Raw genomic sequence first — 13358 nt, 5'->3', positions numbered from 1 at the left:
GACTGGAAGACAAAGACAGAGGAACTGTGCAGAGCACCGTGTGCTGGTGGTGACCAGCCCTGGGAGGCAGTGGTGATGGTAGGAGCAGGGTCTCTCACTGGTGGAGATGAGTGACAGATAGGCAAGGGGGAGATAATGAGAGAAACACTCAGTGACAGAGAACTCCCAAACCCGGGATTGAGGGGGCAGGCCAAAGGGATACAGGAGCCAACTGAAAGTTCCCAGTGGCCAAAGCTGGAACAGAGCGCTGGATTGTAACCAAAGGGCAGTGTAGGTATTCATAAGGACAGACTGAAAAATAAATGACTGCACTCATCCCGCCCCCAAAATAAAATCAAATAAATAAATGGTTGCATGAATAAATAAACGGGGACACCCCCAGGCCGAATGACAATGTCCATGTTCTTGACTTTTATAGGTACTCCCTCCAGAAGGCAGGGCTCAACTCCCACTCCTTCAGTGTGGGTGGCCCAGTGACTTCCTTCCAAACAGGACACAAGGTGGAGCAGGGAAAGCCTGACCCCTCACAAGGTGGTCAATACGGGCAGAGGTGAGTCACGCCCAGGACCTGTACCCCGGCAGGAGATGGGAAGAGAGTGACACTCACCATGGTCTTCCTGCCTGAAATCACAACCCGAGGCTGACCAGGAGTGCAGAAGGCGGCCCCCTACACTGAAGGCCAAGGAACCCCCTGACCAGAATTCCCCAAAACTGCCCAGTCATCAAAACAGGGGGCCCGTCAGTCTAGCAGGGCCTTGGGAGACAGATGACTAAGCAACATGGTGTCCTGGATGGATGGGTTCCTGGGACACAGCAAGGGCAGGGCAGTGAGGAATCTGATAGAGGATGGGCTTTCGTTAACACTGTACCAACAGCGGCCCCAGAGAATCGTGAGCAAGAAGGTCACTGGCACAGGGTCCAGGGGACTGCCTGCCCCTGCAACCCTTCGGTAAATATAAGCTATTCTAAAATAAAAGTTCATTTCAAAACACTAGCATGATTTACCTGTTAATTACAAAATTAAATCTGCCTTAAATTTAGGTCTTCAAACTACCCATGACAGTTCCACACAAAATGCCAATTTTAAAATACCTTCTAGTGCTGAGGTAGAGGGACATACTCCCTTGTTATTTTAATGCCCTCCTCAGTAGACACATCGTGGCTCCCATCCAAGAATTCAGTCTCTCTCACATCTGCTCTCCTTCCTGCTGTCCGCCTCATCCCAGCCTCCTCTCTCTGCCCTACCCACCTTTCAGTCTCATCCATTCTTTAAGAATACACAGTGGCTGGAGTTATAGCTCAGCAGTAGAGCACTTGCCTAGCACATGTGAGGCCCTGGGTTTGATCCTCAGCACCACATAAAAACAAATAAAGGTATTGTGTGTATCTACAACTAAAAAATTATATATATATATAAAAAATATACATACTGAGCTCCTAATTTGGATGCACGAAATTTGCATCCACTGGGAACCTCAGAATATGGCTGTATTTGGAAACTGGCTCTTCTCAGGTGTTATCAAGGTAGGGGGCCAGATGAAACCATTGGATTGAGTGGTCCCTAAACACAGTGAGAGTTCCCTTGCAAGAAGGCCATGTGTGGATACCCAGGGGAAGGCTGTGTGAAGAGGCAGGGACCAGCGTGATATGTCTCCAGCTGAGGAGCGCCGGAGACTTCAGGAGCCACCTGAAGCTAGTGGAGCCATGGAGCAGTGCTCCCTTGGAGTACAGAAGGAACTACCTGCTGACACCTTGGTTTGGGCACAGAGAATAAGTGGGCTTTGGTGGCACTGTTCTTTTTGTCCCCACTGTTGCTCTCTCTGAGTCTCCCCTCTCAGCCTTCCAGCACCAGCACATCTCCCGCCATCTGCTTCTGTCCAATCCAGTCTCCTTACAGCTCTGGTCAGAACACCCCAGAAACACTCCTGTCTGCCAGGCAACCAGCGCGAGCTTCATAAAAGAAGGTTCGTTGCATGAAAAATTGCTAGTGAGTTTTAAATTAAAGAGGCAGACTCTCGTTTACTTTTATATTCAGCTCCAGGACAGCTTCTCCTAGCTCCCGCCTCCAGCCACCTAATGCGGTGGAGAGGTTTACAGAAGAGACTAGTGAGAGAGGGAGAGCACGCCAGGGAGTGAGCTTTTATTGGGGAACAAAAAATTCCAGGGAAAATCCCATCCAATGAAGGTTAAGGGGGGCAGCATCCCAAGGTCAGGGCCAGCTACTAGGTCTTCGGGGCAGTGGCCAGGCACGCCTCTGCACGGACAAGCCCTCGTACCTGGGACAGGGTGGGAAAGGCTCTGACATGGCTGTGTCTAAGCGCCTCTCACCCAGCCAGGGAGGTAACTCAAATCACATGTGAGGATGGCCTCCCACACTCCTGGGCCCTGGGGAGCCTGCTGCTACACCTGCTGCAGGTGGTCAGTCCAGGCAAAATGCAACTGCTGGAATGACAGCAGTCCCCGAGCACTTGGAGATGGGCAGGGTCAGTAGCGTGGAGCACACCACGTCTCCTGACCAGCACTGAGGCCTGGCCTGACTCCCACTTTACAATCAGGTCTCAGGAGAAGGGAGGCTGGCCTGCCCCACCGAGGGCTGGGCTTGCAGGCGTGCTCCACCACACCTAGCTGCTCGTTCCTTCTTGAATTATAGTTCAAATTCAGCCTCATAATAACCTAGCATTGCCCTTCTCCCTAAAGCAGAAATAGGATTTTAAAAGCCTGTGTAATGAAAACTAAGTGCACGCTGCACGGCGTACAAGAAATTTTACCTTAAAATCTACCAGAATAGCATCGGAAGTAGACAGAACTACTGGAGCCGGACTGAGAAATCAGGGAAGGATAGAGGGAGAAGGGAGGGAGGGCCAGGGAGCACCCTTGGGATGAGGCTGGGAAGCTCCCACACTGGCAAGATCACTTCCAGCCACACCCCCCACGTGTGACACCACTGGCCTCTCCCACACCAGCATCACCCCAGCTCCAACAGTGCACTGAACCCCGATTCAGCATGTGATGTCTCTCCAGGCTCCTTTCCTGTCACCAAATCACAAAAGCCTCAGGCTCTGAAGCCCTTCGCATTCTCCCTTAGGGGAAGGAAGGGCAGCTGCCCTCCAGACAGCAGGGACTTAGGAGCCCACTGCTGAGGGCCTGGTCACAGCCTGTGGTGCTGAGGGAGGTGGGACCTGTGGAAGGTGGGGTCCAGCAGCAGAAGGAAGCAGGTCACTGGGGGCATCCCCTTACAAGGACAGTGTGACCTGGCCTCTTTTTGCTCTCTCTTTGCCTGCTGACCACCTTGGGCCACCTTGAGGTGAGCAGCTCCCTGCAGCACATGCTCACTCTGTGATGCTCTGCCTCACCCCAGCCCAAGACAACGGGCCAAGTGACCGTGGACTGAAACCTCTGAAACCAGGAGCAAAGTAAACCTTTCCTCCTGTAAGCAGGTCACCAGTAGCATTTGTCACAGCAGTGCAAAGCTGGCTGATGGAGCTTTCACTGAACAGGTTCCGCCTGGACCATGAGGACAGCAGGGAAGTGGAGCAGCCGTGTCCAATCACTTTCAGAGAAGTGCTCCTTCGGTGAGCCCGACTTCCTGCCCTAGTGCCCTGAGGCTCACTGCCTCACCCAGGCCTTGGCATCAGTGCAGAAAGAGTGATGGTGCCCATCCTGCAGCCTGGGAGTGAGGGACGGAGCTGAGAGCGGGCACGCGGAAGTGGCAGCTGATGAAGTGGCAGCTGATGTCCTGTAGCCACATTGGCATGGAGGAATGCTCCATTTTGGACACCAGAGTGTGTCCTGAGTAGCATGAGTCATGGTGGAGGGACCTGAGGTGGCCCGGGGTGCTCCTGCGCACACCAGGAGAGCTGGAGGGAGACCCCAGTCACGCTCTCGCCCAGCATCACTTCTGCACTGATGCCAGGCAAAGGAAGGCAGGTGGCAGAGCAGGGAGGGGACTCAGGTGTAAGGTCAGGAACCAGGGCGCTGTGCCTGCTATGTCCCCCACTGGCAGTGTGACCACAGGTGAGGCCCCCTGGACCCTGCTTTGCTTGCCTACAGGGGAAAGGCTTCCATCTAAATGTTGCTTAGGGAATTTCCTGCTCTGCAGTCCATGCCCCTTCACAGGTGAGAAGAGCCTCTGTCAAGTGACACCTGAGGCTTTCAGTTGAGCATGCTGCGTCCCTTCCCATGGGCAGACTGTCAGGTCTGAGAGGCCTGAGGGACAGCAGCCAGAGCAAGAGGCAGAGCATGTGTGGCCGGTGGTTTCCTGATGCGCCCCATGCTGACCGACAGTGTCACCAACCACCACGGGTCAAATTCCCTGCAGTCGCACTCGAGTTAGGAGACGGAAAGATCTCTGGCTCTAACTAAAGCATGTCCAGGATGGCAGCAACTGAAACACTCCCCAAGCCAGGAGTGACATTTCTCCTCTCATCTTTCTTAATGGGAGTTTGGAGATACCTAGATTTCAAGAGGTACTAATCATGATGATATATTTTCAAAATCGCAGTTGCTGTAAATACAGAATTTCCAGTATAAGCTAGTCAAACCTACTAAAGCATATTATTATGGAATTAAGTATCAATCTAAAGAACAACCAATCCCTTTACCTTACATGATATTCACAACTCAGTGTATAATATCTGGTACCTACAACTTCCCATTAGATTGAGAAATAAATGTAATTATACAAAATATTATTTTGTCTAGGATTATATGTGGAAATCTGAAGTTTAATTTAGTACATTTGACCATTAAGCATCAGGATTCCCTAATTATCACTAGGCCAGGTGGGCCACATCTGTAATCCCCAGTACTTGGGAGGCTGAGGCAGAGGATATAAATAAAATAAAAAGAGCTAGGAAGGAAGTTCAATGGTAGAGCACTTGCCTAGCATGCATAAGGCCCTGGGTTCCATCTCCAGTACTGCCAAAAAAGAAAAGAAAAGAAAGGAAGAATTCCTAAATATCTATTTCAAAATTAAAAGATGTCCATGTTTGGAATAGGAGAAGGCAACCTCGTTTTGCTAAATTGAACAACAAAATAGATGATTGCTGAGTGCTAGGGAAGATTCCTGTTGTCACCTCCACCAGGACCTAGAAAAATCACAGAAGCATTTGTCCTCCCGCCCAGCAACCCCACTTCTAGGAATCTATCCTAAAGCTGTCCTGGCCAAAATATAAAACACCCTCTGCACGAGGCCAAGCACGGCAGAGCTATTTGTAAGTAAGACCGCACGACACTGGCTGAGTAAGCCATGTCTCAACCCCATGTGGAGCTCTAGGCAGCTCTGGAAACTCCCAGCACTGCCCTGCAGGCCTCTGGACATGCCCTTGTGAAAAGGGCAAAGCACAGGGGGCGGTACCTGGTGCTCACTGCCCCACAAACCTGAAGATGTAAAGCAGGCTTGAACCCCTCTTATTTATTTATTGGTACCAGGGATTGAACCCAGAGGCACTTTACCACTCAATCACAGCCCAGCCCTAATTATTTTTTATTTTGAGTCAGGGTCTCCATAAGTTGCTTAGAGCCTCAACCTGGTGATTGTCCTGCCTCAGCTTCCTGAGCTGCTGGAATTACAGTTATGTGCCACCATGCCTGGCTTCTTACATCATTAAAAAATATATATTTTTAAATGAGCTTTGCATGGTGGTCCCAACAGCTCAGGAGGCTGAGGAAGGAGAATTGCAAGTTCAAAGCCAGACTCAGCAACTTAGTGAAGCCCTAAGCAATTCTGTGAGACCCCATAAAATACTAAAGTAAAATACTAAAAAGATCTGGGGATGTGGCTCAGTGATTCAAGGCCCCTAGGTTCAATTCCTGGTACCTCCTTCCCCCAAAATTTAAATGATCAAAATGCATAAGTTGAGTTTTAATATATTGATCAACAGGTGGATGAGGCTCTCCATTGTACCATTTTTTAATCTGAATTCTGAGGGGTGGGTATAGTTGTGCAAGAATGCTGTAACATTAAAAATTCAATATAATAAAAATATGTGGAAAAAAGACATTAATGAATTGAATTCATGTCATTTGTTAACAACCTAAATGTCCATCAACTGATGCAAGGATAAACAAAATGTTGCATTTAGTAGAAATATTATTCAGCAATAAAAAGGAACGATGGGGGGGGCTGGGGATATAGCTCAGTGGTAGAGTGCTAGCCTAGTAAGCACTGAAAAAAATAAAAGTGAATAAATACACAATAGACATGTTACAACATGGATGCACCTTGGAAGGGTTATGTTAAGTGAGGGAAGACAGTGGTGACAGCCCTCGCACTGTAGGATCCTGTTTACAGAAGACCCCTGGAGAATGGGAGGACCCACAGGGACAATGGTGTAGCTGCAAGCTACGAGAGGAGCCACTGGAAATGACTGTGGAGGAGGGCAGGTTCCTACCTGGTGATATCAAGATTTCTGTGAATATTAAAAACCAATACGATAAGTGAAATGCATCTCATATTAAACACAATTTAAAAATCTGCTGTTAAAGGAATGGATCAGGCAATTAGGGAACATGAAGGCTGACTTGATATTAGAGGATGTAAAGGAACTGTCAGTGTTTAATGGTTACTAGGATCAGTAATTTACAGACTTAGGGAAGAGTCCTTGTAGCCTGGAGAGACACACTGACGTGCTGTGAATCAAGTGACACTGGTCTTGGGTTTGCTTTTAGGTGACCCACCACGGAGAGCAGTGGAGTGAGTCCCTGAGGAGGCGGGCAGAGGTGCTGTCCCGCTTCTGTGTACATTTGAACATTTTCGTGTTACAAAGTTTAAGAACAATCTTGACCTCTGAAGAGTTAAGAACATACTCAATGTTTTCTATAAACAGTGCAAAAAACCTACTAAGCCTGGCAGGGGAACTAATGAGAAAGTGAAAGAAACAGGGTCTTCTAGCTAAAGGAGAGAAATTCTCCCCCTGTAATTCACCATTTTGTGAGGAGAAAGATACAGAGAACATGCATAGACGAGAGACATAGAAAAGGCTATTTGCTCCCTGAAATTGGTTAACCAGGATAAAGAACTAAGTTAATTATTCATTGATTCCATGAGGGTGAATAGCCCCAAGTATTGAATTTGTTAGTTGTACCTACCTAATAAAGCCTGGGGAGAGACCACAGCATAATATTTCTACACAAGGGCATGCTGAATGTGGTCTATTATATTGCAAATACTTTGCAAATAAAATTAAATCTTGGTGGATAAAAGTCTTATTTCCAGCCATGCAGCTATTCATTTCTTAACTATTTGGCTTGATTTGATTCATGCTAATTTTGAGTTCTATTGCTAAGACACCTGCATAAGGAAGCAGCCCCCTGGCAAAAAGAATTCCTGGAGGTGCTGCCTAGGGTTGTCCCCAGCCAGCTGGGCAACTGGGACAAATTATCCAGGCCTCCTGGAGGCCGCTTTTTCTTGTATAAAAAGAGCACAATAACACCTGCCACGTGGAAGTGTGGAGAGGTGAAATGTGCCAACACGTCCAAAATTGCTATTGCAAAGTCCAATCAACAGCAGTAGTTATGAGAATTGTTCTGAAGCTCAGTGTTAAGTTAGGCTAGCACAGGGGCTGGCAGAAGATCTTGGTCTTCGTGGCCAGGGTGGCCGAGGTTAAGGTCTGGGGCTGGAGGGTTTCAGGGTCTTGGAACGGCAAGACCAAGTTGGCACTTGCTGGCTGACTGTGCCAACTGAAGCCTTTTGGTTCTTTAGTAATTATCTGATCTATTAATTAATAAAGCTATTAATTAATGTAATTCTCCAATCTCTTAATGAGTGGATCCACTAGCTGATATAGCCAATAAAATAGTTTCCAAAGGCACATTAAAGTATTTTAAAAGATAAGCTGCCTAACTATAGTCTGCACGAATGAGCATAATTTAAAATAATAAATATAAACTACTTGCTGGTTCCTGAGTTACAAGAGATAATCCCAGATACATGGAAGAATAGCAAATTTTAATCTACATTTTACATTTAAAATTCCAGCACTAACATGGAAATCAGCCATGCCTGCACACAATGGATCTTTTATTAAGTGAACCCCACACCCTGATCCTTGAGAACACGTGGGAGCCAACCCACCTCCTGACGTTGCCAAGAGCCCTGCTGTCCACCTCAGAGTCTGCAGTAAAAAAGAAGTGATTTTTAAAACATGTTTTTCCTGCTTATTAAGGACTAGGTACCACAGAACACTTAGAAACAAACTAAAATTATATAAAAAGTAAAAAAAAAATTAATCCCACACTCAGAAAAAAAAAATATTACCAACTTTTGGTCCACTTCATTCCAGTCTTCTCTGCATGACTTTCATCTCTACTTGAAGTGATAGTGTATTCAATTCTATATCCTGCTTTTGACTTAAAATACCGTACAAGCGCTTTCCCTTTTATTACCAATTCTCAGCATTTTCTAAGACTGAACAGGACTTAGCCATATGGAAGTAACCGATTTGGGGCCTGCCCTGTTGCCAGCCGGCTGGCCCTATTGCTTCCCATTTGGGGTCTCCACTGTGCCCAGCTCTGCAGGGATCCCTGCATCCCTCAAGGGTCTGCTCTCTCCACATCGCAATAGCAGCATCTACAGGGTCACTGTGCTCAGCCAGCAGCAAGACCCCCACTCCAGTCACGTCTCTGAAAAACAATAATACGAGCAGGAACGTTAAGAATATAGGCCTCGGGGCTGGTGTTGTGGCTCAGCAGTAGAGCGCTCGCCGGGCATGTGCGAGGCACTGGGTTCGATCCTCAGCACCACATAAAAATAAGTAAATAAAATAAAGGTATTGTGTCCAACTACAACTCATATGTATGTGTATGTGTATGTATGTATGTGTGTGTGTATGTGTGTGTGTGTGTGTGTGTGTGTGTGTGTGCATATAAAATTTTAAAAAAAGAAGAAGATAGGCCTCCATAAACTTCAAACAACTGGGTTATTTCTTCTCCACTATATGGTAATCCAAGGTCAGCAAAATGGGGACATGCCTAGTGGAACAAACTGTTTCTATGGTCCATGAGCCCCCAGGCAGCACTGAGGCTAGCGAGTATTAACTGCAGGCTAACAGTCAAGGACACCACCGCAAAGATGGACACATCAGGCATTGGCTTCCAGCTGAACCACCTGAGCACTCTGAATGTTCCCTGGCGTCTAAGGCAGCCTCTTCCTTTGTGGTGCAACCGCCCACGCTGTCACCTAAGCAAAGAACAAGGATACACACCTGCAGCTCCAAACATTGAGCCTAGAGTTTCTGTCAGTTAATCTTGGGGTTGGGGGAGTCCCTTAATACTTAAAGCTCAGAATGCCTGTGTCCAGCCTATCTCAAAGCTGTAACAGGAACAAGAGCCAAAATATTGCAAAATGATAACAATAACAGAGGTCAAGCATCCCTCATCCAAAAATCCAAAATGCCCCCGAAATCTGAAACTTTTTGAACACTGACATGACACCACAAGTAGAAAATTCCACACATGACAGGTTGCAGTAAAAATGCAGACATGCAGAATCACTGTAGAAAACTGCTGCTACCACCTGGATCTGGAGTGGCTCCCAAAGGCCCTGTTTTCATGGACTGTTCTCAGCTTGGGGCTACTGGAAGATGTGGGCCTAGTGGGAGGTCTTCTGGTAAGTGGGGGCATATTTTTTATCCACTCTGAGGCCATGGTGCATGCAATGTCACCATGATGTGCTGCCTTCCCATAGGCCCAGAGCCATAACACTAGTCAATCATGGACCAAAACTATAAGCCAAAATAAAACTTTCCTTTTTATGAGTTGACTGTCTCAGGCATCTGTACAGCTAATGGAGAACTGATTAACAAGATGACCTTCTGGTACATAAGGTGTATAAGAAACATACATAAAAAAAAATACATGAATTTTGTTAGGATTTATCCCCAAGATAGTTCATGAAGTATATGTAACTATTTCAAAATCTGAAAAAGTCAGAAATACTTCTGGTCTGAGTGTTTCAGATAAGACATGCTTGACCTGCAATAACACAGCCTCCCAAAACCTTAACATATCTCACAGAGGAAATCCTACACCAAACTGTGGCTAAAGAGTGCAAGGTCAGGCCATGGTGCAAGGCCATGGCCAAGGGGCAGCTCTCTACAGAGGGGCACCCACAGCTTCTGATGCATATGCTTCCCTCCCCTGTCCTCCCCTGCCCTCCCCTGCTTAGCTGCACAGTGCACAGAAACCACGCCTGCTCCTGGGAGACCTCCCGCTCATCCACTTTCTGTGGACTCCATCTCTCAGTGACCTGCTGGCTTTCATGATTAGATTCATTTTCACTTATGAAGAGCAAGGTATAAAAAAAAAGTCAGGTAACTATAAAAACAAATCATTTCTCTTAGAAAAAGTTTTACAAAAACCAAGCTTCCTCATAATCAAAAAAATAAAACTCCTGGGCAAGCCCTTTATATTGTTTTTTCCCAACTTTTCTAAAAATAAAGTTTTAGAAGTTTGAATCTTCATAAGGCAACTGCTTCAAATGTACCCTCTGGGATACAGTCGTCATCACATTTATTTTTGGAAAGCCGAGTAGGTCAAGAATACCTAAAATAACCTGGTTTCTATTTAAAATACCCTGATCACTTTGCAACTCAGAAGGAAAAAAAGATTACTTACAATTATTCAAAATATAGACATCCGCTAAGCATGCATATCTGACACACAGTGGGGCAGGACTCCTCTGAAGGACAAAGAGAGAGATTTCCTTTCCCAGATGTGTGAAAATGCAGCCAAGTACTTGAGAAAAAAATTAAGAGATACGCTGGACAGTCATCTCCACGCCAAGAAAAACACATTAACTGTGAAGTGATCTGCTGAATCCAAACAAAAAAAAGGCATTTTTCAAGAGATCTCAACATGTTCTTACCAAAGAAACCTTTCAGCCATGACGGCAGCCACTGTGAACATGTTGTGGCAGAAGAGCAATGGCACCCATCCAGTGCAGGCCTTGGGGCCCACCCAGTCAGGGAGACGTTTCCGAGGTATTTATTCCCCAATTTTTAAGCAGTACTTACCACAAATACTTTTTAATGCCTCATTCCCAGGAGCCACAGGACATGAAACAGTGACTTAAATTTGCCATAAATCCACTGGCTCACACCTCTGCACAGGTGCCCCCGCCCCACCCCATGGCAGAGAAGACTCGAGACAGAAGGGGAGGCCAGGAGGAGTGCCCCAGCCAGGCAGGGAAGTCAGGGACACCATCAGGACTCAGAACTCCTCAAGGAGGGACCCCGCCTCTGTGCCCTGGCTGGGGGCCTCCCTGGTGGCGTACATCAGTGAAGTGTGTGCTGTGTGAGCTGAGGGCACAGATAGAGATGGGAGCTGGCAGCAACCAATCCCTGCGGGGCCCTCCGAGGGGCTGGAAGGAGCGGTTCCTCTGCAGGCTCTAGCCCCACAGCCCTGATGAACACGGCTCTCAGCAGGGCATGTGGACAGTCCCTTTTCCGAACCAAAAAGCACTGAATCACCACACAAATGCACACCCCCTAGGCAGTGTGATTCACCAACATTGTGCCAAAAATACTTCCACACTTAGCGTGGTTGTTTTGACAGAGCGAATTGTTGTACTGTGATTCTGAGTTTTGCTGCTGTCAGCAATCTCAATGAGACCCGTGCCGCCCTCGTTCCTGAATAATGCCCACCTTTGGTAGTTCCTTTCCTGTTGAGCACACCCTGCTGTTCTTGAGTGATGTTCAGCCGCCAAACCACGTTGGCCAGTGCTGACTTGAGCAGCTGGATGTCGTCTTCCTGCATCTGGACCTGCTGCTCCAAGGAGGCAATGTGGTCTGACACCTCCATGCTACTCGTGGCAGACGCGCTGTCATCTAAGCCAAAGGGAAGATGGGGAGAGTTTTAGACACTCCCAAAGCAATCACATCTCCAACCACAGGCTGGCACAAGGCTCCAACTAGACTGTAAATTGTACATTGTTAATTGTAATTTATAAACTGAAAATGAAAATTGTAATTTATAAACTCAAAACTTGAGAGACACAGACAGAATGAAAAGAGCGCAAGAGAAGGCAGATCTGTCCCAGCATTGCCACGTGCTCCAGCCCTCCCTCTTCCTGTGCTCCAGCTCTCTCTTCTCCAGTGCTCTAGCTCTCCGTCCTCCTATGCTCCAGCCCTCCCTCCTCCCATGCTCCAGCCCTCCTTCCTGTGCTCCAGCTCTCCCTACTGTGCTCCAGCCTTCCCTCCTTCCTTACTCCAGCTCTCCCTCCTCCCATGCTCCAGCCCTCCCTCCTCCCGTGCTCCAGCCCTCCCTCCTCCCGTGCTCCAGCTCTCCCTCCTCCCGTCCTCCAGCCCTCCTTCCTGTGCTCCAGCCCTCCCTCCTCCCGTCCTCCAGCTCTCCCTCCTCTTGTGCTCCTTTCATTCTGTCTGTGCCTCTCAAGTTTCAACTGTAGTTTTAACTGCTGTTGTCCTTTTCTGCAGGTTGGCCAACTTACTGTCTTTTCTATGACATTAAGAATTCGGAAGTAGAAGGGATGCGGGCATCTGTCCACTTCACCTGCACAGAAGTCTGTTTTGCCTGGTCTGCTGGCTTGTGTTCAGCCATGCTGACGGTAGGCCACACAGGGCTATGTCAGTTGAGTTTGAAGAACAAAGCGCCGAGTGGCCCAGTGTGCTCAGTACACAGCATCGCACCCCCCATGCCCCCCAGGCAGGCGCTCCGGCATCCTCCTGCCTTTCCTGTCCTCCCCTTCGCCTACCCTGCTCCAAGGGGCTGGCCTCTCCTCTCCTCGGGATTTTTGTTTCTGCATTGCCTTTGCTTGGGCCGTTTCTCAGCCAACTTTTTGCATGACCAAATTCTTATGCTTGAGACTCAACTCAAATAGGAGCTTTTGGGAGAACCTTCCCAAGAACTTTATCTAAAGCTGTTACTTTCTATTTCATTGACCTTATTTGTTGCACAGCATGTTCTAAAAACTATAAAATGGTCTTACTGGCATGTTCACTGCTACCCTTCCACCTGGAATGTGAGCATTGTGGAGGGATTTCTGCTTTGGGGTATGTCAGACTAAAAGACCCTCCTGGAAGCACCCTCCACCCCATGCAGAAACCAAAAGCCTGAAGTAGCATTAAAAAAAAAAAAACAACTACGTGAAGGTACAGGGAAGAGAACAGAAACATGCACTCTGGTGGGCACTCACACTTGCCCTAGTGGGAAGCTCACTCACCCTAATGAGAGCTCATAGATTCTGATGGGGAGCTCACACTGAGACTCTAGTGGACAGCACACTTAAGACTATAGTGGAGAGCACACACTGAGACTCTGGCGGGCACTGTGGGCCCTTGTGCTCACACTTAGACTATGGTGGGAAGCTCAAACTTAAGACTATGGTGGGGAGCTCACACTTG

General features: G+C 47.6%; 1 protein-coding gene across 1 annotated transcript in view; it reads right to left on the bottom strand.

Annotated features, from left to right (window-relative positions):
• LOC144368167 (uncharacterized) overlaps nucleotides 1–13358 on the bottom strand; it is a 155316-nt gene that overhangs the window by 94478 nt on the left and 47480 nt on the right. The window contains exon 3 of the mRNA XM_078026819.1: nucleotides 11643–11825. Within this exon, the coding sequence (XP_077882945.1) occupies nucleotides 11643–11825 (183 nt within the window). The remainder of the gene's footprint in view (nucleotides 1–11642; nucleotides 11826–13358) is intronic.

This window comes from Ictidomys tridecemlineatus, chromosome 2, assembly GCF_052094955.1.
Source record: "Ictidomys tridecemlineatus isolate mIctTri1 chromosome 2, mIctTri1.hap1, whole genome shotgun sequence".
Classification (NCBI taxonomy): Eukaryota; Metazoa; Chordata; class Mammalia; order Rodentia; family Sciuridae; genus Ictidomys; species Ictidomys tridecemlineatus.
The sequence above is the reverse complement of the archived record's forward strand: the minus strand, read 5'-3'. Positions and strand labels throughout refer to the sequence as shown.